The sequence below is a fragment of the Bos javanicus genome, chromosome 12 (genome assembly GCF_032452875.1).
Source record: "Bos javanicus breed banteng chromosome 12, ARS-OSU_banteng_1.0, whole genome shotgun sequence".
In the NCBI taxonomy this organism is placed as follows: Eukaryota; Metazoa; Chordata; class Mammalia; order Artiodactyla; family Bovidae; genus Bos; species Bos javanicus.
The window spans coordinates 16,167,017-16,192,792 of record NC_083879.1 but is presented as its reverse complement, the minus strand read 5'-3'; the positions used below and the strand labels follow the sequence as shown (position 1 = coordinate 16,192,792).

The 25,776-nt window shown below is 38.8% G+C and overlaps 1 protein-coding gene across 9 annotated transcripts in view; it reads left to right on the top strand.

Moving 5' to 3' along the window:
* Positions 1-25,776, top strand: part of ZC3H13 (zinc finger CCCH-type containing 13) — a 103,566-nt gene that overhangs the window by 73,631 nt on the left and 4,159 nt on the right. For 6 of the 9 annotated variants that reach the window (XM_061434560.1, XM_061434561.1, XM_061434566.1 and 3 more), the window contains 9 exons: positions 3,383-3,574; positions 7,650-7,733; positions 8,080-8,632; positions 12,742-12,845; positions 13,202-14,380; positions 15,068-15,586; positions 18,008-18,160; positions 20,126-20,326; positions 25,394-25,557. In XM_061434560.1, coding sequence (XP_061290544.1) covers positions 3,383-3,574; positions 7,650-7,733; positions 8,080-8,632; positions 12,742-12,845; positions 13,202-14,380; positions 15,068-15,586; positions 18,008-18,160; positions 20,126-20,326; positions 25,394-25,557 — 3,149 coding nt within the window. The remainder of the gene's footprint in view (positions 1-3,382; positions 3,575-7,649; positions 7,734-8,079; positions 8,633-12,741; positions 12,846-13,201; positions 14,381-15,067; positions 15,587-18,007; positions 18,161-20,125; positions 20,327-25,393; positions 25,558-25,776) is intronic. The other 3 variants (XM_061434562.1, XM_061434564.1, XM_061434563.1) reach the window with 3 other exon arrangements.

Here is a 25,776-nt window from a genome sequence, read left to right as displayed (position 1 = left end):
TTGGTTTGGAGATCAAAATGTGTTGGAAAGTGTTGCTTCTGTTTTTTCTCTTTTCTAAAAGAGAACAGTTTGTGTATAAATGAGCATTTATCTGTTCTTTGACAGTCTGATTATATTTATATGTTCTAAACACTTTCTGAAGTTTGGTATGGTTTTTTTCTTTGACTCATGAGTTGTGTAGAAATAGGATTTTAAATTTCCAGTCATGCTTTTTAAAATAAATCCCCTACCCTCAATTTTAATTGTTATTGGAGGAGACTATTTGAACTCAGTTTTTTGGCTTTTTTTTGTTGTTGTTAGGACTTATTTTGTGGCTTGTCAGTCAGTTTTCATGTATTCTGCATGTGCTTTTAATGGTTGCAAAGTATGTAAAGTGTGTCTCTGAAGTTAGGTGTGTTAATCATGCTTTCAAAACTGCATTTCATTTTCTTTCTAGTCTGCTTTTTCTATCATTACAGAGATGTGAGCCGAATCTTCCATTATTACTTTGAATTTGTTGATTTTTGTATGATTTGATCAATTTTTGCTTTGAATATTTTGAGGCTTTGCTCATAGGCACATGTAAGGCAAATTATTCCTTTTATTGTTACAGAATGATCCTGTTCATCCTAAATGTTATCTTTTTGTCTAAAAAAGATTATCCCACTCACAGATTTCTTTTGGTTAGTATTTGTATGATATAGCTTATTCTATCCTTTCAATCTTTCTGTCTTAGCATATAGTTAGATATATGTTTGAGCCCCTCATGGCTCAGAGAGTAAAGAGTCTGCCTGCAGTGTGGGAGACCTGGGTTTGATCCCTATGTCAGGAAGATCCTCTGAAAAAGGAAATGGCAACCCACTCCAGTATTCTTGCCTGGAGAATACTTCTCATGGACATGGGGTTGCAAAGAGTCAGACACAACTGAGTGACTTTACTTTCACTTTCAGACATTTGTTCGGTCTTCCCATTGTGTTCTCCTTGATTCTTAACTTTCAGGTTTTCCATCTCTGTTTCTCTCTTTCATTTTCTGAGTTGTATCCTCAGACGTGACTTTTTTTAACCAATTTTCTCTTAGCATCTATCTGACATTTACCTTTTCATTCCTTGATGTTATATGTAGCTCATTTGTAGTCTTTTTTAAATTTCTTTCTCTAGTCTTTAATTATTAAAATAGTCTTTATAGATATTTTGATTATTAAAACATCACAATTAAAGCATTTAGAATTATACTATAATTCTTTCAGTGCTCAAAACCTGTTACCTGTAAGATGTGTGTGTAGCTCTATGCAATTTTTTTAAAATCACTTTACTGAGGTATGATTGACATACAGAAATCTATACACAGTTAATATATACAGCTTAATAAGCTTGGAGATAAGTGTATACCCTTGAAACCACCACCGAAATCTGTGCCATTAACATGTGAAAGTTTCCTCTCTATTGTTATTTGTGTGTGTGTGTGATGAGAATGTTATTGATATAAGATCTGTCCTCTTACCAGATTTTTGAGTTTCCAGTACAGTATTATCGACTGTAGACACCATGCTGTACAGTAGGTCTCTGTGACTTACTCATCTTATACAACTGAAATTTTGTACCCCTTGACTAGTCCTCCATGTTCCCCCTCTGACCAGCCCCTTGGTAAAACCATTCTACTCTCTGATTCAATGAGTGTGACTATTTTAGTTTCCACATGTAAGTGGTATCATGTAGCATTTGTCCTTCTGTGTCTGACTTATCTCACTTAGCAAAATGTCTTCCATGTTGTTGCAAATGGCAGAACTGTGTTCTTTTTAAAGGGTGAATAATCCTTTATAGGGCTTCCCAGGTGACTCAGGGGTAAAGAATCCACCTGCCAATGCAGAAAACGCAGTTTCCATCCCTGGGTCGGGAAGATCACTCGGAGAAGGAAATGGCAACCCACTCCATATTCTTGCCTGGGAAATCCCATGGACAGAGGAGCCTGCTAGGCTCTATTCCATGGAGTTGCAAAAGAGTCAGACACCACTTTGTGACTAAAAACAACAAAGAGAAATCCATTATATATATATATCTCTTGTTGTTCAGTCGCTGAGTCACATCTGACTCTTTGCGACCCCATGAACTGCAATGCGCCAGGTTTCACCGTCTCTTGGAGTTTGCTCAAACTCATGTCCATTGAGTCAGTGGTGCCATCCAGCCATCTTTTCCTGTCATCCCCTTCTCCTCCTGCCTTCAGTCTTTCGCAGCATCAAGGTCTTTTCCAATGAGTCGGCTCTTCGCATCAGGTGGCCAAAGTATTCTATGTATATACGACATTTTTTCCCCATTCATCTGTCATTGGGCATATAGGTGGTTTCTGTCTTGGCTGTTGTGAATAATGTTGCAGTGAACCTGGGAATACAGATATTGGAATACAGATACCTCTTTCAGATCCTAATTTCAGTTTCTCTGGCTCTGTACCCGGAAGTGGAACTGGTGGATCAGATAGTAGTTCTGAAATTTTTTTATGAACTTCCATACTATTCAATATTTTCCATAGTGACTCTGTAGTCTTGCATTACCATCACCACAATCAGGATCCTCAACTGTATCATCATGGGACTCCCTTTGTTATCCCTTTGTTGGCACATTCAGACCCCCTCCCCTGTCCTTGACCCCTGGCCACCACTAATATGTCTATCATCTTGTAATTATTATTTCACAAGTATTACATAAACTGAATCCTGCTGTGTGTATCCTATTGAGATTGGCTTTTTCACTAGCAGAATTTCCTTAAGTTTCCAAGTAATTGCATGTATCAGTAGTTTGTAACTTATAATATTCTATGATCTGGATGTACCACAGTTTGTTTAGCCTTTCACCATTTGAAAGACATTTGGGTACTTTACGGTTGGGGCTATAATAAAGCAACTGTGAACATTCATTTCCCAATTTTTTTAATGAAAATTTTCAGGTATCACCTACTGTCAACAAAGTACCTTGGTTCTATATTAGAATGTTTTCACTATAAAGTGTAGTCAATGTGATATATCCATAATTCATATTTTAAATGTTTTTATGGTATTTCTGTAATTTAGATATGCATTAATAGTTTTTATTTTTTGTTTCATTGTTTTTGGCTTAATTGAAATGAGTCTGTTTGCTTTATGATTTCATTATGTGTCCCTTTCTTTTATAGGAAGGGAAAACGAGGACTTAAGCTTACTCAAGTCAGTCATTAGACATTTTGAGTATTCTAATCCAGCATATAATATCGTTTTCAACGTTATCACACTTTCAAATATAAAAACTCACCAAAAAGAACCCAACAACAACAACCCACACATCTTTATATGTTTTGGGGGAGGAAGGATTGTGACTTACAACTTGTTGAATGAAGTGTACGTGTTAAATATTTGTGTGAATATTCTTTGTTTAGGAAGTCGAGGCACAAGAGGTTCTCAGATTGATAGTCACAGTAGTAGTAGCAACTATCATGACAGCTGGGAGACGCGAAGCAGCTATCCTGAAAGAGACAGATACCCTGAGAGAGACAACAGAGAGCAAGCAAGAGATTCTTCATTTGAGAGAAGACACGGGGAGAGAGACCGTCGCGACAACAGAGAGAGAGGTTTGTTAACTGAGATACTATTAAATAGTCACCAACAGTGATTGGGAGAATTGTAGTTTTTTCCAACCATTATCAGTTTACTTTTTAACATAAAATATCTTTTAAGTCTTTTGTTCGTTGGCACATTTTAAACTATTTATTCATATAATCTTTTTTTACTTAGTTTAGTAGAGATTATCTAAATAACTGGCTACCAGTACTCACTTGGTAACAGAGCAGGTACTGAATTAGTAGGTACTTGTATACTGCAAGAGTTGAGGTGCCTTGCTGTATGCCTCTTACCTTAACCAAACAGCTCACAGTGTTTTAAAGAACATAGGTGCTTGGGTGCCATTTCAGGTATTTCTGATTCAGGAGATAGCGTCTCATCTGAGTGTCCTGAGCACTCACTCACTCACTAGCTGTGATACACAGACTTGTAAGGACCGCCAGGGAGGGACAAGACAAAGGCAGTGATGATAGGGTTAGGGAGAAATAGTTTATTCGTGTTTCTTCCTGAGAATATGTAATACTTAGTTTAGCTAACTTTATATTCTTGTATATGTTAAGCTAAGCTAAAACATTTTCTGTTATTCTACTAGAAGACCTCTTAAATCAGTATTGAAGCAAGATACTAGAAAGCAGTTTAGAAGGGTTATAAGTACTTTCTTAAACAAGCTTTTATTGTCAGTATGTGTTAGGCCTTTGAGCATTTGTGACCTTATGAAGGTCTTACTAACTTTGCCTAGTTACTAAAGTAAGGTTTGCTATAATGCTGAAGTTAACATCATATATAACTTGGAGTAGGGGACTGAGTGTTGATGCTTCAGAGTGGGCTGCATTATATATGAGGCAACATTCATCTTGATATGGGTAGGAATAAGAGGAGAGCAAAGACAGTAAGAAACCTTGTACTTTTGAGAGCATAGATGAGATCAGAGACATAGATGCGCGCTGCTGAGTTGAGTTTGTTATAGCAAGCCTAATACGTTTGGGTTGAAAGATGTGTATGATTTCCTTAGTTACAGATGAGGCTGGAGTTGATACGACCTGTGTTAATGCCTGAAATGATTTCTTCCCAAACACTGATTCACCAGTCTTTATTTTCTTTAATCTAACACTGTGTTCTGGTAATGCTTTTTTAATATCTTATTTATTTTTCTTTTTTTTCTAGTTTGATGTCCCTCTCAGATTTTTCTCATCTCATGCCTGAATTCAGTATAACATTTGGTTTCAGCCTTATTTAGTTCAACCACATATGTATTGAGTTACCAAGAACTTTGAAAGTTGCTCTTTATATACTCTCTGGCTTAATATTTTTTTACAGTATTAAGTCAGAAAATGTATGTTTTAAATCCTTTTATCTTTCAATATTTGTGAGCGTAGGTATAATAAGGAAATCTGTGTTTATAATTTAGGAGACTTGGGCCAAGAGAAGGGTAATGATTCTTTTCATTGTCAGAGAATAAAGTTCTAAAGCTAAAATTCAAACTATAGGTTTTCTGACTACATGTCCTGTTGTTTCTATTTTACTTTACTATAACTACCTCAGTAAATATCACTTGTACAATTGAAATATACTTTTGATTATATATTCTACAAATGATTAAGGAGTACAACCACACTTTGCTGGGTTTTTGGAGTACAACAGTTCTTGCACTTGTAGAACTTTATAAAAGGGACAGTATGCCTCCTGAAGAAAGAAATGATTGGTGGATGCTATGAAGGAAACACACAAGAGATCCAGATAGAAATAAAGGATGAGTGGGACCTACTTTCCTTAAATAGTGTGCTTATGAAAAATTTTGAGATGACATATATTTAGAGGCATAAATGCAAGGAAAGAAGCTAGCATTGTAGGTATTGAGGGTAGAAACATTATATGGAGAGAAAAGAATATGTGCCAGTTCTCTGAGATGGGAAATAACTTCATGTGTCCTAGAATTTGGAAGATGATCAGTGTGACTAGAGTACAGTGAGCAAAGGGAGATGGGTAGAGGTCAGAGGTAGAGATGTGCTCAGGACCTTGTTCTTGTGCTCAGGAATTTAAATCTTCTCATGTTCTTCACAGGCTGATTAGGGTAGACAACCAGATATGATAAATACTGCTACTGTGTGAAGTTCTGTGAGAAGACAGATGCACACAGAATTTTGAGGCAATCCACAAAAGCATCCTGAAGAAGAGACATCTGAATTAGGGCCTGAGGGATGAATAGGAGTTGGCTAGAAGGAGCCATGAAAGAAACACTGTCAGGTAGAGAGTCTAGCATGTGTAGACACACAGGACTGGAAAAAAAATATGCTTTGGAGAGTAAAGAATCATGAGGTTGGAGCAGAGGTGTGCTACAATTGGAAGGAAAGGAAAGAAGCTAGGAAAAAGGATGGGTGAGAGACCATAGACCATGTTGTAAATAGCCTAATAAGTCAGGCTAAAAATTTTGGATTTAATTGCCTTTTTCACTGCCTATAATAAGTGCTTTTAAACAGCCTTTTTTTTTTTTTTTTAAGCAGTTGGGGGAAAAAATTAGTTTTCATCAATAAAAATAAAAACATTAGAGAGTCTACGAAAAGACCAAAGACAACATTAGACCCCTGATAACATGGGCATCCAAGAAGAACTGACCAAAGTCTAAGTTAATAATATGAATTGTAGGAATTGAGAGAGGAAATGGAAAAAAGAAATATTTTGAGAGTGAAATTTATGGTACTTGAATACAGTGGGACTTGGACAACTCAGAATGGGTTTCATGAGTGGGCATGCCATTCATTAAAGTAAGGAAGTATATGAAGAGAGGTGTACCTTTGAAAAACACATTTTTGGGGAAGGATACAGAAGATGAGATGTATTAAGTGATGTTCCTTTTCATTTTCTTTGAAGTATGGAACTTTGTCAGCGTGGTTGGGAAGATAAGTTTTCATTTGTCAGAAAAAGCTTGCCTGAGTAAAGCAGTCTATTTCCTAACATTGCTATAATCAGAAATTTCAAATATGAATTGCTATAAATTACAGTATTGAATTTGTTTCAGGTTGTTTTGTAAGCTTTGTGACATTAGTATGACCCCCAAACCAGGAATTCAGACAAAGACATGAGTATATAGCTTTCCAGGAACTAGAGTATAGTACATGGAACCATTTTAAATTTAAATTGATTTCAGCAAAAAAAAAAAAAAAAAAAGAGGGGGACTGGGTGTAAGGGAACTGACTTCTAGTCCTGAGAGCCTCATGTATTTACCATCTCTGTGACTTTGATAAATCAACTTTTGGACCATAAATTCTAAGAAGAACAGGAGGAAAGGAGGGGTGGACAGAGTTTAGTTTTCTTTCAGTTTTAAGTTTTAAAATTCTGTGAACTTTCATAGCTTGATATATAAAGAATAAGCATGGATAATTCTGATTTCTTTTACCTGTGATAAGAAAGGAAATTCAATATTACTATATTGGCCCCTTCCCTACAGATATCCTAAAATTATTCTGATTAATAAGTTGATGCTAGAGATTTCATGTACCAACCCTGTTGGCCATATTGTTTTGGACCTTTATGACTAACTAGTAAACATTACTTTGTAGTGTGAAAATAGAGACATCATAGTAGCCTAGATCCAGGCACAGTGACCTGCTTTTCAAACATGGCTATCTCTGTGGAAAGGTTCATGCCATTTTCTTAGACATTTTTTGATCCCAGACTAATTTTTTGCTCAATTGGGCATATTGGGCAGCATGCATTCAGTCTGTGTTTATATGATTCGTGTATTAAAATATATATATATATATATATATAAATTTGATGAGGTTATCATCATTTAGCATTTTAAGAAAACAGCTCTTCATCTGAGTAATTATATGATTAAAGTTTTCAGTTTATTAGTATTTATAAATATAGATCACTAATATGAAACACTTTTTATATTTATTTCAAGATGGCTAAGCATCAGTACCCTTATATTCTATTTTATGGTAAATTGACATCACAGCAACAATTACTGACAGATGTTTTGTTCTTCTATATTTTCCTCACATAGTAGCTACACTTTGTGTATATATTTTCGGCCTGAAATTAGAGGTGTGACTTACGAGGGAAATTTTTTTTTTCCTTTAGCTCCTATGTTCTACACCTCCTGCTGCCCCTATCCTTTGCCACCAGTGTTCTCAGGCCCTGCTGGGGGGACAGAGAAGATCAGAGGTGAAGGGTAGAGATGGCAGAAAATGGGGTTGGAGCAGTGGGCTGGAGGCAGGGTAGGGAGCATGCAGAGAAAGATGAAAGGCGGATCAGCGGGAGGTGGGAGCGGGGTTGATGGGAGCAGAAAACGCGGTAGTTAGAGGGCAAATAAAGTTGACCTTTAAGAAAAGAATACTTTTAAACATCTAGTGGTGATTATTTGGATGATTAAAAGTAAATATAGTACCTGATTTATATTTGTTGCCAGTGTGACCCTATACACAGATAAAGTTTAAGATTTGCCATACTGTCTTAACAATAGCTTTAATCTGTCAAATTAATCACTGATGAAACTTGATTTTCATTGTAGATCAAAGACCAAGCTCACCAATTCGACATCAGGGAAGGAATGACGAGCTTGAGCGTGATGAACGAAGAGAGGAACGAAGAGTAGACAGAACGGATGATAGAAGAGACGAAAGGGCTAGGGAGAGAGACCGGGAACGGGAGCGCGAGCGGGAGAGGGAGCGCGAGCGGGAGAGGGACCGGGAGAGAGAGAAAGAGAGAGAACTGGAAAGAGAGCGGGCGGCGCGGGAGCGCGAGCGCGAGAGAGAAAGAGAGAAGGAGAGAGACCGGGAGCGAGAGCGTGACCGGGAGCACGACAGAGAGAGGGAGAGAGAGAGGGAGCGCGAGCGGGAGAAAGAGCGGGAGCGCGAGCGCGAAGAGAGAGAGCGGGAGCGTGAGCGGGAGAGGGAGCGCGAACGCGAGCGCGAGCGGGAGAGAGCGAGGGAGAGGGAGCGCGAGCGCGAGCGCCAGAGGGAGTGGGAAGACAAGGAGAAAGCTCGCGAGGACCGCAGGGAAAAGCGGGAAGATCTGCGAGAAGACCGGAACCCCAGAGACGGCCACGAGGAGAGAAAGTCCAAGTAAGTGACCGCGAGCCAGGCTTTTACATTTTAGTGGAGGAATTCAGAAAGTTCCTTACATTAAGTTTCTCAGCGGCACCTAATACCCTGTTCATTCTTTTTCCTCTCTGCATTTTCGTGTATCTCAGCTTTATTTTCTATATTTGGCATGCAACATCTTTTGAATTGTCGACGGAAAAAAGTAACAGTTTTCCCATTATTTTATTTCTGTATCCAACAGATACAGTTAATAATTTTTGTTTACTGTTTGATTGCAGCCATTTTTGATGGCACATTGGTTTGACTGCTGGAGACTTGTTTTTAACAGGAATCCAACCTAACAGTGGTAGAACCAATGGATTTGTATCCCATCCCTTCATATCCACTGTATAACAAGTTAATAGAGTTGGCTTGTCACCAGGACATAATGCTTGTCCCGTTCCTGATAGTCCTTTATGAGTTTGGTGTACTTAGAAGTTTAGAATCACCGCTGGCAGGCTACAGAAGCATTCATAATGTCTTAGAACTGAGGAACTTCTGGAACCACCAAAGAAGAGAGAGAGAGAGGGGTCCTCTCTGGACTGTGGAGTTATAGTTGTTTTGTTTAGTATGGGCTTCCCAGGTGGAAGAGTGGTAAAGAACCTGCCTGCCAAGCAAGAAACGTGAGTTAGATCCCTGGGTTGGGAAGATCCCCTGGAGAAGGAAATGGCAACCCACTCCAGTATTCTTGCCTGAGAAATCCCATGGACAGAGGAGCCTGGCGGACTACAGTCCATGGCATTGCAAAGGTTCAGTTCAGTTCAGTCGCTCAGTCGTGTCCAACTCTTTGCAACCCCATGAACTGCAGCACACCAGGCCTCCCTGTCCATCACCAACTCCCGGAGTTCACCCAAACCCATGTCCATCGAGTCGGTGATGCCATCCAGCCATCTCATCCTCTGTCGTCCCCTTCTCCTCCTGCCCCCAATCCCTCCCAGCATCAGAGTCTTTTCCAATGAGTCAACTCTTTGCATGAGGTGGCCAAAGTACTGGAGTTTCAGCTTTAGCATCAGTCCTTCCAGTGAACACCCAGGGCTGATCTCCTTCAGAATGGACTGGTTGGATCTCCTTGCAGTCCAAGGGACTCTCAAGAGTCTTCTCCAACACCACAATTCAAAGCATCAATTCTTCGGTGCTCAGCTTTCTTCACAGTCCAACTCTCACATCCATACATGACTACTGGAAAAACCATAGCCTTGACTAGACGAACCTTTGTTGGCAAAGTAATGTCTCTGCATTTGAATATGCTATCTAGGTTGGTCATAACTGTCCTAGGGGGTAAGCATCTTTTAATTTCATGGTTGCAGTCACCATCTGCAGTGATTTTGGAGCCCAAAAAAATAAAGTCTGACACTGTTTCCACTATTTCCCCATCTATTTCCCATGAAGTGATGGGACCAGAAGCCATGATCTTAGTTTTCTGAATGTTGAGCTTTAAGCCAACTTTTTCCCTCTCCTCTTTCACTTTCATCAAGAGGCTTTTTAGTTCCTCTTCACTTCCTGCCATAAGGGTGGGGTCTTCTGCATATCTGAGGTTATTGATATTTCTCCCAGCAATCTTGATTCCAGCTTGTGCTTCTTTCAGCCCAGTGTTTCTCATGATGTACTCTGCATAGAAGTTAAATAAGCAGGGTGACAATATACAGCCTTGATGTACTCCTTTTCCTATTTGGAGACCTAGATGTGTTGTTATTATATACCGAGGACATTTCCCTTTCCTTTTCTCTCTTACTCTTTTTTTTTTTTTAATACCAAAAAACTTATTGCTCAGATATGTGGGAAGTCCAGGGTTTTTATTTGTTCTGATGTGATTATACTCAGATTCTCAAAGCATCAAGAATGGTATTTCTGCACTATTTTCTTATGTGTTAGTTTTAGACTTAGAAAGCTTTTCCCCAAATGACGGCTAGGATGACCCCAGGGTTATACCTGTCAGCTCAGTTAAAGCCTTCATTTGAGGAGTAAACAAGAGAGCTAAGCCAGTCACTATAGCCACAAGAATCCCAGACTCTGATTGGTCAGTTTTCAGGTTTTACAGACCTAAAACCAAACATCCAAATTAAAGGCCTTTTTTTTTCTTTTAATGCCAACTAGAATAGAGGACGCAGTTAAATTTGTTAAGACAAACTGAAAATCATTTATATAGCTTCAGTTTCTTTGCCCCTACTTCTAGCTCATTTGCCTCATGGTGAATACACTCTCTGCTTTAGGCATTTTCATCATTGCTGTTATGGATTTTGGTTATAAACAAACAACATACCACAGAAATGGAGGCTTCTTCCATTAGGTCTTGCCTTCCCTTCAGTCTGCAGCGGTGGTTTTCTATAGTTCACTCTCTGGCTTCCCTCACTCTGCATTAAAAGAAAATATCTCACATTAAACATAAAATTCAGATACTACCTTTAACACATGTAGAGCAAAATATGTATTATTTCTCTTTACTCTGGCCTCTTTAACTCTCTGTCTTCTAAGATTAAAATTCTGAAATATTTGTTATTTGTTTTTTAGTCCTATGCTTTGATTATATTTTCATGCTTCTAATCTCAATGTACAGTAGCCAGAATTTCTTGGAGCTTGTTGTGGTTAAATATTCCAAGCATTGACAAGAGCCCCAGAAATTTAGTAGTCAGCTGCTCAATAAAGTAACTTGGTATATGAGATAAATATCTTGATGTTTTTATCTATTGTTATCTCAGTATATTGTCATGGTGGAAGTTTAAAACCACCACCATTTATTTGGTCATGATTCTGTGGGTTGGCAGTTTGACTCAGCTCAGCAGAGTGGCTCTTCTGCTGGTCTCATGTAGGATCACTCTGTTTCTCCAGTCAATCTAGCAGGTCAGCTAGGTCTGAATGACCCCAAATGGCCTTCCTCACATGTCTGGCGATGTGCTGGTTGGTGCTGGTTGTTGCTTAGGGCATCTTGACCTCTTTTCCTCTAATACTCTAAACTCTGTTTTTGCATATGATAATAGATACACACCAAGAAGGCAAAAGCAGAAGCTGAAAGGCCTCTTGAATCCTAAATCTCCAGACTTACACGGTGTCATTTTCACCACATCCTCTTGTCATATATAGTAAGTCACTGGGTTAGCCCAGATTCAGAGGATGGGGAAATAGACTACCTGATGATGGCAGGAGCTTTAGATAAGGAATTGTTACAAGCTTGGGCCTGCAGGCGTCATACTACATCTGGGGCCTCATTTTCTACCTGGTTGCTCATCTGTATAAATGAGCCATCAAGAAGGTACATGTGCTACAGTGTTACTCAACTTCTGGTCATAGTATTTATAAACAGTGTTTGTTTAAAAAAAAAAAAAAGTGGTCAAAATTCAGTGAAAATATAGGAAAACACTAGAATAACGCAAGTATCCAGAGATACAGAGAACACTAGTCATCTAAAGTTTAAAGAGTAAGAAATAGTGAACATATGAATTATTTTATTAATTTGTCATTAAGTAGATGATTTAGTTCTAAGAGGTGAGTTAGAACCAGTTTTTCCTAGTGTGCCCACAACATGACAGGCACTGGGCTTATGACATAACAAATGTATTCCTCACTGCAGTTTTATGAGATGGACCCCCATTTTTCACCTATATTCACATGAAAAAGCTAAGAATGACTTCAAGGAATTTACCTAAAATTGCATAATAAGTAACATGACTAAAAGTTGAACTCAAGTCTTATTTGACCACAAAGCCAATACTAGGTTTTCTCATTTGTCTTTCCAACGAAAGGTATTTCTATATCATAAAACAGTAAAACTGATGAATAAGTTTTAGTAGAGTTGAATCCTCTGCTGTGTCACCACTTTATAGTAATTAAACTGGGCGAATTTCAGTGAGCGATTCTACATGTATGGTAAAAAAAAAAAGCAGAGATGGCACCATGTATTTTAAGTCCACAATCATTAAGTCTCAACAAATGAAGAATTTTGTTAAAGATACTAAATAAATGCCCTTTGTATGATACAGATAGCTCTGATAGTATTGTTATCCTGCAGTTATATCTTATAGTAAAAAATAATAGTAAAAAACAAGGAAATCTTTTTCATCCCCTGGAATCTTACAAATTATGTTTGTCTGATTTAGGAAGCGCTATAGAAATGAAGGGAGTCCTAGCCCTCGGCAGTCACCTAAGCGCCGGCGAGAGCATTCTCCTGACAGTGATGCCTACAACAGTGGAGATGATAAAAGTAAGCAGAATCTGTGTTCCCTGTTTCTAGAGTCAGACTCATTTGTAACCATGAGACAATTCTTTTACATCAATAGGAAATGATGAATTAAGATTTAAAATTTTTACTTGCTCTGCTGCTTCTGAATATATCACATTGCGACTAAAAAAAGTATGTGTTCGAACTATATAGTCATTTTACCACAGTGGCACTTGTCATTTCCCACTAGTTGTAGTAAAGCTGTACTTCGGTTTTTACTGAAATTATTGTTATTTTTACACTTAAAATGAAAAGGGAGACTCTGGTTTGTTATTTATAGGTAACATGCAGTATTGTTAACATGATGAAAGTCTGATGACTTTTATCTTTTGGTCTAGATGAAAAACATAGACTCTTGAGCCAGGTTGTTCGACCTCAAGAATCACGTTCTCTTAGTCCATCACACCTTACAGAAGACAGGCAGGGTAGATGGAGAGAAGACGATCGTAAACCAGAAAGAAAAGAAAGTTCAAGGCGCTATGAAGAGCAGGATTTCAAAGAGAAAGTTTCTTCTGTAGATAAGCAGAGAGAACAAACAGAAATCACAGAGAGCTCCAGAACTCGTTCACAAGACCTGACAGGACACCACCCATCTGAAGATCGAGACACCTCTGATGGAGCTTATGAGGAGAGCAAGAGAAAAGCAAAGATTCAAAAGAAACCTATTAAGAGAAAGAAAGATGATGATGTTGGAATGGGGAGGGGTAACACAGAGATAGCGTCTGAAGATGGTCAAGTATTTTCACCAAAAAAAGGACAGAAGAAGAAAAGTGTTGAAAAGAAGCGTAAGCGGTCCAGAGGTGATTCTGACATCTCTGATGAAGAAACGGTGCAGCAGAGTAAGAAGAAAAGAGGCCCGAGGACTCCGCCTATCACAGCCAAAGAGGAGCCGGCTGACATGCCCAGTGATAAGGATGGCGCTCTGGAGGACCCTCAGAAGAAAGAGGATACAGCGTTCAGTGACTGGTCTGATGAGGACGTGCCTGACCGCACGGACCTGACGGAGCCAGAGCACGGCGCCACTGCCACTACCCCTGGAAGGACCCCTTCGCCGTCTTCTCTCCCTCCTCCACCGCCTCCTTTGGCTGCTACCGCGGCCACCCCTGCCACAGCCTTCAGCACATCGACCACCACCATTTCCACCTCCGCCCTCCCCACCACCAATACATCTTTTACCAGTGAAGACTCCCATAGGAAGTGCCACAGAACACGGGCGGAAAAGGTAGAGGCGCCTCATGTTACTATAGAAGACGCACCACATCGCAAGCCAGTGGATCAGAAGCGGAGCAGCAGCCTCGGCAGCAACCGGAGCAATCGCAGTCACACGTCTGGCCGTCTCCGCTCCCCATCCAACGACTCTGCTCATCGAAGTGGGGATGACCAGAACGGTCGAAAGAGAGTGCTGCATAGCGGCTCAAGAGACAGAGAAAAAACTAAAAGTCTGGAAATCACAGGAGAGAGAAAATCCAGAATTGATCAGCTAAAGCGTGGAGAACCTAGTCGAAGTACTTCCTCAGGTAATAAAAACAAATTATAACCTAACCAGTGTTTCTTATGTGAGTATATTTTGTACATTTTTATGTTTTGTTCGAATTATAATTTTAAAGTAAATGCTAAGTTGTTTATACACTGCCTTAAATTTTTCAAGGAGCTTAAAAAGCTTAGCCATCCCACCATGATGTTACCTATTATCACATTAATACCAATAGAGTAGAGGTACATTCAGTGATGTCACTCAGTTTAACACCAGCATATTAGTAGTATATCTTGGTGGAAAGCACTTACATGTTAAGGGTCTCTCTATTGATGCCTAAAAATTTTAACCTTCTGGTTCTGCTTCTTGCAACCAATGCTTTTTCTCTGTTGACTGCGTAAATAAGGTAGGGGGAGAGGAGGAAGTACATAATGAAATGATCAGTTCTGTTAATGCTTACTTATTTTTACATACTTATTTCTTTAAAGATCTTTTGTGGTTATAGTGGAAATAAACAAGGAAACAAACATGCCTTTTGCATATTTGACACTACTGAAGAGTGGTGGATGCCTTTCTTTGAGATGGATTTTTTCCTTAAGATGAGTTCTTTAGATAATTTAAAATAAGTACAGAAAAAGAGAAATTGTAAGTTTTAAAAGACCTTGTATTAAAGCGTTTTATTTCTGTTTTATCATGTGTTAAGTCTTTGTATATGCTTCATTGATTTTAGATCGCCAGGATTCAAGAAGCCATAGTTCCAGAAGAAGTTCTCCTGAGTCAGATCGACAGGTCCATTCAAGATCAGGGTCGTTTGACAGCAGAGAGAGGCTTCAAGAGCGCGACCGTTATGAGCACGAGAGAGAGCGGGAGCGAGAAAGGAGGGACGTCCGGCAGAGAGACTGGGAGCGGGATGCCGATAAAGATTGGCCCCGGAATAGGGACCGGGATCGACTGCGGGAACGGGAGAGGGAACGGGACAAAAGGAGAGACTTGGACAGGGAGAGGGAGAGACTACTCTCCGATGCCCTGGAAAGGGACCGGGAAAGGGACAGGGACAGAACGTTTGAGGGTTCTCAAGTAGAGTCTGTGAAACGCAGTGAAGTCAAACTGGAGAGTGAGCATGACAGAGACCTAGAAGGCAGTTCCCGAGACTCTGGAGCTTTGGATAAAGAAAGGCTGGATAAAGATCTGGGATCTGTGCAGGGATTTGAAGATACAAGTAGAGCTGAGAGGACTGAGAGTGTGGAAGGTGAGTGTCACTCCTTTCCGTCTCTTTCACTGCCCCGTTTCTTCTCAGATCTCATAGGAAACCAGCACTTCCCTTTTGAAGGGTCATCTGATAAGATTATTGACTCCATTGTTTTAGGGAAAATAGATTTTATAAGGAAAAGGCCTATGATACTTAAAAAACTTGTTCCCCTTGTTAGTACTTTTAAGGTAGACTTGGTTCTAATAAGCCTAAATGAGATAAAATTATAGTCATCCTTCAGTCTCTCAGATTCTGCAGGAGTGGGTTCCAGAGCCTGCCACAGGTAGTAAAATCTGAGGATGCTCAGGTCCTTTATTAAAACTGACTCCCAGCTCCTAGAATGAGGGACTCTGAGAAGGCCACGTACACCCTTTTACCCAGTCAGAGCCAGCCTCCGCTGTGTGGCCCTCCATTGTCCATCCTTCACCCCCAGCCTGCTGTACAAACTGACTCACCTCTGTGTTCTCTGGATGGTCTCCCTCCTCAAGCCTTCTCTGAGTCTGCTCTTCCCATTGCCTGACAGACCTTTTCCCTTCTATCTTTTCTTACTCAAACAGCAAGTCCCAGTTTATGCATTATTTCCTCTGTGAAACCGTCTCTGCTAAAGGTGCTCTTTAAAATTGCCAAAGCACCTTGTTTATACATCTTTAATAGCATCTCTGCACCATATTGTAAATTATTTTTCCATGGTTCTCTCCCCATTATATTGTACTCCTTTGTTAGGCACCATAGGTTTTTATTTCTTTATCTTCGAGCCGCTAGCAAGGACACAATAAATAGCTGATGCGTGAAAATCTGTCCTGCCTGTCCATACCTGTCCTACGTCTTATTCTGTGGTGAATTATAGCCCAGGGTAACAACAGTAATGGCCTCCCCTGAGAATGCTCCTGGAAATTCTGCCTCCATGAACTGTCCAGTTCTGATACCAGTGCTTATGTGCCCTTTCCACTTCAAGCCCCCAAGAAACTTCTCGGATGCTTAGTACATGAGCAGTAATATTTTACATTCCTTTTATTTGCTGTATTGTTGTACTAGTCCCAGAATAAAGTTGTTCACATTCTTTTAAAACTATAAACATCCTTGTATCTTTTGGTTATTTGGTTAGATATATTTCAGTACACCAAACTGTTAACATATTTTTTCTACTTGACAAAAACGTTTCTACCTCGTGGTCGTCACAATCATTTTTATCTAAAATTTGAATTTCAGTAGCATCAATTTGTCAGCCATAGTACTATTGGAGGTACAACCTTGGGGTATAATTGAATGTAATTTGAATTAATCATTATAATCACTCTCCTGTGACTAGAATTTGTGCCCTTCATCCCTAAAATATACCATTCATTGTTTGTGATCATGGATAATGTGGCATGGAGATTTAGAAGTGAAATGAAAAACTTTACCCACTTAAGGTAGGACAGTTTGATAAGCTTGAGAAGTTAAAAACCCTTTTATTTGCATTTATGTTTAGATGTATATTTGTATAATGAAGTTAAAATTGTTTAGAAGTGAATTGGTGGGGGTATGAGGAGATTAGTACAGAATTTAATACAGTAGAAAATTATTAGAAATGACTAGAAACATCCCATAGTTTATTTGCTGCAAGTTTATATCTATAAAGGATACTGTTGCATTTTGAAACCTAGTGTTGTAAACTCAGTAAAGTATATGGATAGAACCTGCTTAGAAATCTTAAATGTACTGTGTAGTACTGTGATAATTCAAGTTTATAAGTAACTCACCAAGAGACAAAGCTTTAGTGTAGGTAGTTGAGACAAGTTGGTAAATAAAGAAATGGAAGATACACTAGTGGTTAATAACAAAAATACTTTAAAATTATATTACAGCAATCTTTTAAAATTGCATTTATTAATTAAAGGAAAACATTGGCATAGGGAAGATAATTGGGAGATCGGTGGTGGAGGGGGATGGGGATTAATGGCACTTACATTTCTACCTCTCCACTGTAGAGTTAGGTCTTCATATCATGAATAAAATATTATGAGCTAAGACTTAAACTTCGAATTAATTCTAGTAATTAGTTTGCAAGCTTTTAAAAATTGAATTAATTTTGATAAATTAATGCATCCTTTTGAAATTAGTAGATTTTCTGAATCAGTTTTATTAAAGTTAACTAGTATTAATGTTAGTGGTGGATTTTATTTCTCATATTTTAGTTGTATTCTTATAACCTATTTTAATATTGCTGTCCATACTGTGTTCTTGTCATTAAAACTAAATTAATTCATTTTTAAGTTTTCTTTTGAAATTATCAAGTGTTTTGAATAATTAAGAAAAGTAGTTTTAAATTAAAAAATGCTTCTCAATTTTTTAGTGTGCCCAGCCTCTCCTCTTTGGTTTCACTTAGATGTCCCTTTCTTTTAATGCTCTCTTTGGCATGAAATTAATTTTTCTGTTTAGCAGGAGACGACGAATCCAAGCTAGATGATGCACATTCATTGGGATCTGGTGCTGGAGAAGGATACGAGCCAATTAGTGATGATGAACTAGATGAAATTCTGGCAGGTGATGCTGAAAAGCGGGAGGACCAACAGGATGAAGAGAAGATGCCAGGTAATCATTGCAGAGGTGGTTAAACATAAAAGGTATTTAATTAAGATATTGAGGTATTCTTTGTTTCCTTTCATGCTGTAAGAATTGATAAAACACAGAATCTTCCCAGTTGTGTTTTAATTAACATTGAAAGGCCAATAAAGTGAAAATTATAGTTATTATGCTCTGTTCATTTTTAAATAGACATTGCTTATAAATTGAAAAGGGCAGTATCTAAAATAGCACAAGTGTAAGATTTCCTTTCCAGAGTTTGATTCCTATTGTAGGACCTGGAATTTAAAACAGATGGTAGGTATATGGTACAGAGCTTCACAGCTGTGTTCCACAAACTGTTGAAATGACCATTCAGAAACTTAGTAACTTGAGGTTGTATTTGAACACTATTTCTATACTTCTCTTGATTTTCCAAATTCAGTAATATTTTCACTTACAGTGTTTTATTCATTGCCAGAGCTTACTCCAGTGACTACACCATGAATCAACAACCTTTATTGTTCTTGTTGAATCATCCCAATTAGTCTAATTGTTACTAACAATTTATCATAGTAAGGGTTTTGGGGTATGTAGAATATTAAATCTTTATTTTGACTTAATTTGCTCTTGTATTTTACAGTTTTTTATACTAATGTATAATGTATGTATGTTATCTTTATTATTATCAGCTATTAGGTGTTTCTGAATAGAACATTATTTTGTTAATTTCCTAAACTGTTCCCTGTCAGTGGATAGATTATTCTCAATTTTAATTATAGCCACTGCCTGATTCTTAAAGTTTTCATAATGAATTATTTGTTTTTTAAAAAGTAGTGTCTGTGTATTTGTCTGTTTGTGCATGTACACATTCAAACTAAATACATTCCTAGATTTAATTAACCCTTGGATGATTCTGGTACCAAGTTTCAAAATGTCAGACCTAGTCTTAGTGAAATAGTGGAATTCTTTCATTGAGACTCTCTCAAGCAATTTAAAGGCATTATTTGTAGGAATGGGTTTGCTTAGGTGCTTGTTTGCTTGCGTTTTGTTTGTTTTGGATTTTTCTTTATTGAAGTATAATTGACATAAATTACATTAATTTCAGGTGCACAACATAGTGATTAGACATTTGTATATACATCGCAACATGATCACCACATTGTCTAGTTACCTTGACATGGTATCATCTACCGCCATGCAAAGTTACATAGTTTTTTTCCTTGTGATGAGAACTTTTCATACTTTCTAGCAACTTTTAGGAGAAGGCAATGGCACCCCACTCCAGTACTCTGGCCTGGAAAATCCCATGGACGGAGGAGCTTGGTAGGCTGCAGTCCATGGGGTCGCTAAGAGTCGGACACGACTGAGCAACTTCACTTTCACTTTTCACTTTCATGCATTGGAGAAGGAAAAGGCAACCCACTCCAGTGTTCTTGCCTGGAGAGTCCCAGGGACGGGGGAGCCTGGTGGGCTGCCATCTATGGGGTCGCACAGAGTCGGACACAACTGAAGTGACTTAGCAGCAGCAGCAACTTTTCATGTTGGAATACAATGTTGTTGACTAGAGTCACCACACACTACATTGCATTGCCATGATTTATTTATCGTTGCAAGTTTGTACCTCTTGATACCCTTCACACATTTTGTCTGACCTTTGGATCCCTCCCCCTCTGGAAACCACCAATCTCTATATCTATGAGTTTGGATTTCTTTTTATTTGTTTGATTCTTTTAGATTCCACAAATAAAAGAAATGCAGGTGGGTGGGAGCACTTGCCTATGACCTCTTTACTATTTTCCTTTGGTGAGGAAGTTTATTTGTAAAATTTCTTAGACTCTAAATACTAGTTTTTATAGAAAATCTTTTTAAGAATATGCCTTTTTTAATTTAAATTACTTATCATTTGCTTTCCTGTGTCTTGCAATCTGTATTTCTCCCTGGATAACAGGAATGGTATTTCTTGGTGTAAGAAAATTCTGTAACTTTTTGTAGATCCGCTAGATGTGATAGACGTGGATTGGTCTGGTCTTATGCCAAAGCATCCAAAAGAGCCACGAGAGCCTGGAGCCGCGCTCTTAAAATTCACACCTGGAGCTGTTATGCTGCGAGTTGGCATTTCTAAAAAGTTGGCTGGTCCTGAGCTCTTTACGAAAGTCAAGGAAACATGTCAGAGACTTTTAGAAAAGCCCAAAGGTAATTGCATCCCAGTTTAAGTGTGTAATGTCTAATATAAATATAAAGATGCCTTTGAAAAGGATTCTGTTCTGTTCTCATGTAGCAGTTATGATATAAGAATTTTTTTTTAAGAATCACTTATTTTCATTATTTAATCCTCATGGTCAAAGTTTGTTTTATTTTGAGAGAAATTTAAACCTACAGATGAGTTGTAAACATAGCGCAATGATCTTTCTGCATCACAATTACTTTTTAACAGGTAAGTGTGAAAGTGCTCAGTGGTTTGCCCAGGGCCAAATGAGGTAGATCTTAGGAAAGTGAACCTAGATATTTCTCTTATCTAAGCAGATTGATAATCTTGGCAGGGCTTTCCCCTGGGAAATGGAGAATTTTGCTCAAATGCAGATGTTTAGATTGAGACTTAGAAAGTGCTTAAGAACTCAGTCTGTGAACCAGATGGCCTGGATTCCAATAGGTACACCACTTAATAGCTATAGGCAATCTATATGTTACTGTCACCATCTGCAAACTGGGAGAAATTATACTGCCAAGCCACCTGATTGTTAGGAGGAGCAAATGAGTTATCACAAGTAAAACACTTAGAATAGTTTCTGACATGCAGTGATGCCTAGTAAATATTACTACTGCTGTTTAGTTTGAAAGTATTTTATCACATTGATTTTAGACAGTGAAAACAGCTACAGCTTTTTATTATTCCAGAACATTTTTAGTTTGTAGAATTTTTTTTTCCTCCTGTTATCTGAAACCTACCTCACGGTGTTTTGGCAGCTTATTGGGCTTCCCTGGTAGCTTGGCTGGTAAAGAATCCACCTGCAATGCAGGAGACCCCAATTTGATTCCTGGGCCAAGAAGTTCCCCTGGAGAAGGGATAGGCTACCCACTCCAGTATTCTTGGGCTTCCCTGGTGGCTCAGATGGTAAAGAATGCACCTACAATGCAGGAGACCTAGTTTCAGTCCCTGGGTTGGGAAGATCCCCTGTGTTTTGGCAGCTTATTAATACTTTATTAATGGGGAAGAGGAATGTGAAAAGGATAGGGGGTAAAAGATGAAAGCAGTAAGATTATTTAATGTTTTATCATGTTCATGAGAGTGAAAAAGTTTGAGGTAAAAGAATTGAGCTTTTTACTAATATAAAATTGGAAAAAGTTTGTTTTATGTTTCATGAATACATGTTCTCTCTTCAGCTGTTAGCATAAGCAGAAACTGTCTTGGTTTTAATACGGCCCAATATACATAGAACATAAATTACAAGTGAATATGTGTTAATCTGACAAATGACCACTGTCTTAAGTTCTTGCCCCATTCTTTCCCCCTTGTTTGATTGGCTCTGTGATCTTAAGCATGTAACTCCTGTGGGCATAAAATGATGTAGTGAAATCCCTAAGGTCTTATCCATATCTGCAGCTGTTTGCTTCTGTGACTTTTGTTAATGGCATTTCAAGTTAAAATCTGTTGCATAGTTAGCAAAATTAGACTATAGTTTGTCCCTAATGATCACTTAAACAATGAAAATATACACTGTGAAGGAGGATTTGATTTTTCCTTACCAAGTAGTCCAGGCTTCCCTGGTGGCTCAAGACAGTAAAGAATCTGCCTGCAATGTGGGAGACCCAGGTTCGATTCCTAAGTCAGGAAGATCCCCTGGAGAAGGAAATGGCAACCCACTCCAGTGTTCTTGCCTGGAAAATCCCATGGGTAGAGAAGCCTGGTGGACTACAGTCCATGGGGTCTCAAAGAGTCGGACACGACTGAACGACTAACACTTTACCAAGTAGTCCTGTTTTTTGGTGGTGAGTAGCTTTATTAGACAACTAATATATGATACTGAATAGAAGTTCTCTAAGGAATAGGACTGTATTTACTGCTATATCCAGTGTCTGATGATCTGTACTACTAATTTTGCCATTGCCTTGAATAGTATGTGACACATAGTATTTGATAAATATTTGTGAAATAACTGATACTGATTTTTTTTTCTAATCCATTTTGTCTGTTTCTGTGTCCCAATACTGAAGAAAGTATATCCCTACTCAGTATGTAATTTTTTAATTGGAGTATAATTGCGTTACAATTTTGTGTTAGCTTCTGCTGTGCAGTGAAGTGAATCAGCTATATGTATACATATGTCCCCTCCCTCTTGGACGTCCCTCCCACCATCTCCGCCGCCCCCCACACCCCGATCCCACCCTCTAGGTCCTCACTGAGCTGGGCTTCTTGTGCTGTACAGTGCTTCCCAGTAGCTATTTTACACACAGCAGTGTGTATATGTCACTCCTAATTTCCCAGGATATGTTTTAAATTCTAAAGGCTTAAAGCAGAAAACTTGCATGTGTACTAAAATCTAAATTTCTTTTGTCTTAGGTTTTTTGATTATAGTATGATTAAGTACTTTTGAACTAAACTTTCCCAGTTATTTTAGTTTCTTTGGTTTACTTGCACTTAGGTTTAATCTTCTCGAGTCATTTGGTACTGGTCAGTTTAGATCCAGGAAGGGACTAAGGCTAGCCATGTTACACTTTCCAGTGATGTTTGCAAGTGTGTTTTGTACTTTATAAAAGTAATTTGTCCTAATGAGCAGTTTTCAAGGAAGTGCTTGGACTAAATGCAGGTTTCTTTCTTTGTAGTTACAGTAGAATGGTTGTTAATGTTTGTTTTTTTAAATAGTGTGCATTATATGGCTGTGTCATCGGCTCAAACACTGCTTTGTGTGAATCACGTGAGGAAGTGCCTTTTCCCAAGGTAACCTAGTTCCAACTGTGGAGAGTCTGTAGATCTAGTGGGAAGACGCTCCCACTGTATTTTAAAAAGCTCTGCAGATGATTCAGATAGACATCAGAGTTTGTGAACTATTTTTGAGTTTTTATTTACATTTTTGCTTTTTATCATCAACTATATTACATAAGACAACTTTTTTCTTAACTAAATATCTTATCTCACTGTTTATGCCTAGCAGTTCAGGAAATGAAATATATAATGCAAGTCCATCAATTTTTAGTCACATGTGTCCATTTTGTTTTTATCTGGTGGTTCTTTACTCTTTTCCTTGCTAGCAGTAACCTGTTTGATCGTGTTGTTATAGAAACACTACCCAGTACCATTTTGCACTCTTGACCAGCTCTTAGAGTGCTAGCTTTGAAGTTACTATTCTTACTCTTTTCAATTATTGACTGGTCCTATTTTCTGAATTTTTCTTTCCTTTTTGTCTACTTTTAACAGATTTTCTCCTCACCTTGCAAGCTGTAACTTACAGTGATTTTAATTTGATACCTTGTCCCTGGTTTTTATAGTGACTGAATATTGGATAAAATTTGTAGATCTAAACACCTCATCACTTTCCTAACAGAGATTTTCGGGGATCACACTGTAGTCACATTATTATAGCAAGATTCAAATGTAGTAAAGTCCTGAACCTAAAACTTTTAGTGGTTGATGGTAAGCAATATATTGAATTTGACTTTACTAATTAACTTGAACTTTTCTTCTCATAGTTCAGTTCAGTCGCTCAGTCGTGTCCGACTCTTTGCAACCCCATGAATCGCAGCACGCCAGGCCTCCCTGTCCATCACCAACCCCCGGAGTTCACTCAGACTCACGTCCATCGAGTCAGTGATGCCATCCAGCCATCTCATCCTCTGTCGTCCCCTTCTCCTCCTGCCCCCAATCCCTCCCAGCATCAGAGTCTTTTCCAATGAGTCAACTCTTCGCATGAGGTGGCCAAAGTACTGGAGTTTCAGCTTTAGCATCATTCCTTCCAAAGAAATCCCAGGACTGATCTCCTTTAGAATGGACTGGTTGGATCTCCTTGCAGTCCAAGGGACTCTCAAGAGTCTTCTCCAACACCACAGTTCAAAAGCATCAAGTCTTCGGGACTCAGCCTTCTTCACAGTCCGACTCTCACATCCACACATGACCACAGGAAAAACCATAGCCTTGACTAGACGGACCTTTGTTGGCAAAGTAATGTCTCTGCTTTTGAATATGCTGTCTAGGTTGGACATAACTTTCCTTCCAAGGAGTAAGCGTCTTTTAATTTCATGGCTGCAGTCACCATCTGCAGTGATTTTGGAGCCCAAAAAAATAAAGTCTTACACTGTTTCCACTGTTTCCCCATCTGTTTCCCATGAAGTGATGGGACCGGATGCCATGATCTTCGTTTTCTGAATGTTGAGCTTTAAGCCAGCTTTTTCACTTTCCACTTTCACTTTCATCAAGAGGCTTTTTAGTTCCTCTTCACTTTCTGCCCTAAGGGTGGTGTCATCTGCATATCTGAGGTTATTGATATTTCTCCCGGCAATCTTGATTCTAGCTTGTGCTTCTTCCAGTCCAGCGTTTCTCATGATGTACTGTGTATATAACCCATGTCTAAATTCTGTCTCTCCATTTTGCTTTTCTTATATCTTAAAAAAAGTGACTATCCGAATATTTATTTTTGTTTGAGACTAGCAGTAAAACTAGGCTTCCCTGGTGGCTCAGTGGTAAAGAATCTGCCTGCAATTCAGGAGATCCAGGTTTGATCCCTGGGTCAGGAAGAGCTCCCGGAAGAGGGCATGGCAACCCACTCCAGTATTTTTACCTGGAGAATCCCCATGGACAGAGGAGTCTGGAGGGCTGCAGTCCATGGGGTCGGTCGCACAGAGTTGCACATGACAGAAGCAACTAAGCAGCAGCAGCAGCAAAGCTATATGTTGGCGTTCTCTCACAGAGCGCAGGTCGCATTTAATATTACAAAATAATTTTCACCAATGTTGGTGAAGTGAGGCGAAGTCACTCAGTTGTGTCCGACTCTTTGCGATCCCATGGACTGTCACCTACCAGGCTCCTCTGTCCATGGGATTCTCCAGGCAAGAATACTGGAGTGGGTTGCCATTTCCTTTTGCAGGAGATCTTTTCAACCCAGGGATTGAACCCAGGTCTCCCACATTATAGGCAGATGCTTTACCATCTGAGCCACCAAGGAAGTCAATGTTGGTAACTTCGATAATATATAGACTTTGTGGACTATTCATCCAAGCAGTTAACACTTCTGTTTTCAGAAGCCTTAATGTGTGTTCTTTTTTTGAAAGATACAGACAGTCTCTTTGAACATGAACTTGGGGCTCTCAACATGGCTGCATTACTACGAAAAGAGGAAAGAGCAAATCTGCTTAGTAATCTTGGACCATGTTGTAAAGCATTATGCTTCAGACGGGATTCTGCAATCCGAAAGCAGCTTGTTAAAAATGAGAAGGTACTGTTATTTCCTTAGAAAAATCGGAAAGTGTTGAGTCGTATGGACATATTTTTCATTTGATTGCTTTACAGTGAGGTTCAGGTCTCATTACCTGTTTTTATGCATTGGTTTCCCAGTCATATACACATGTAAGAGAAAAAATTTTATTAGAATTTATAATACCTTTTATTTTACTTTAATACTGTTGAAGAACATTTGTTTTGAATAGCAAATTGT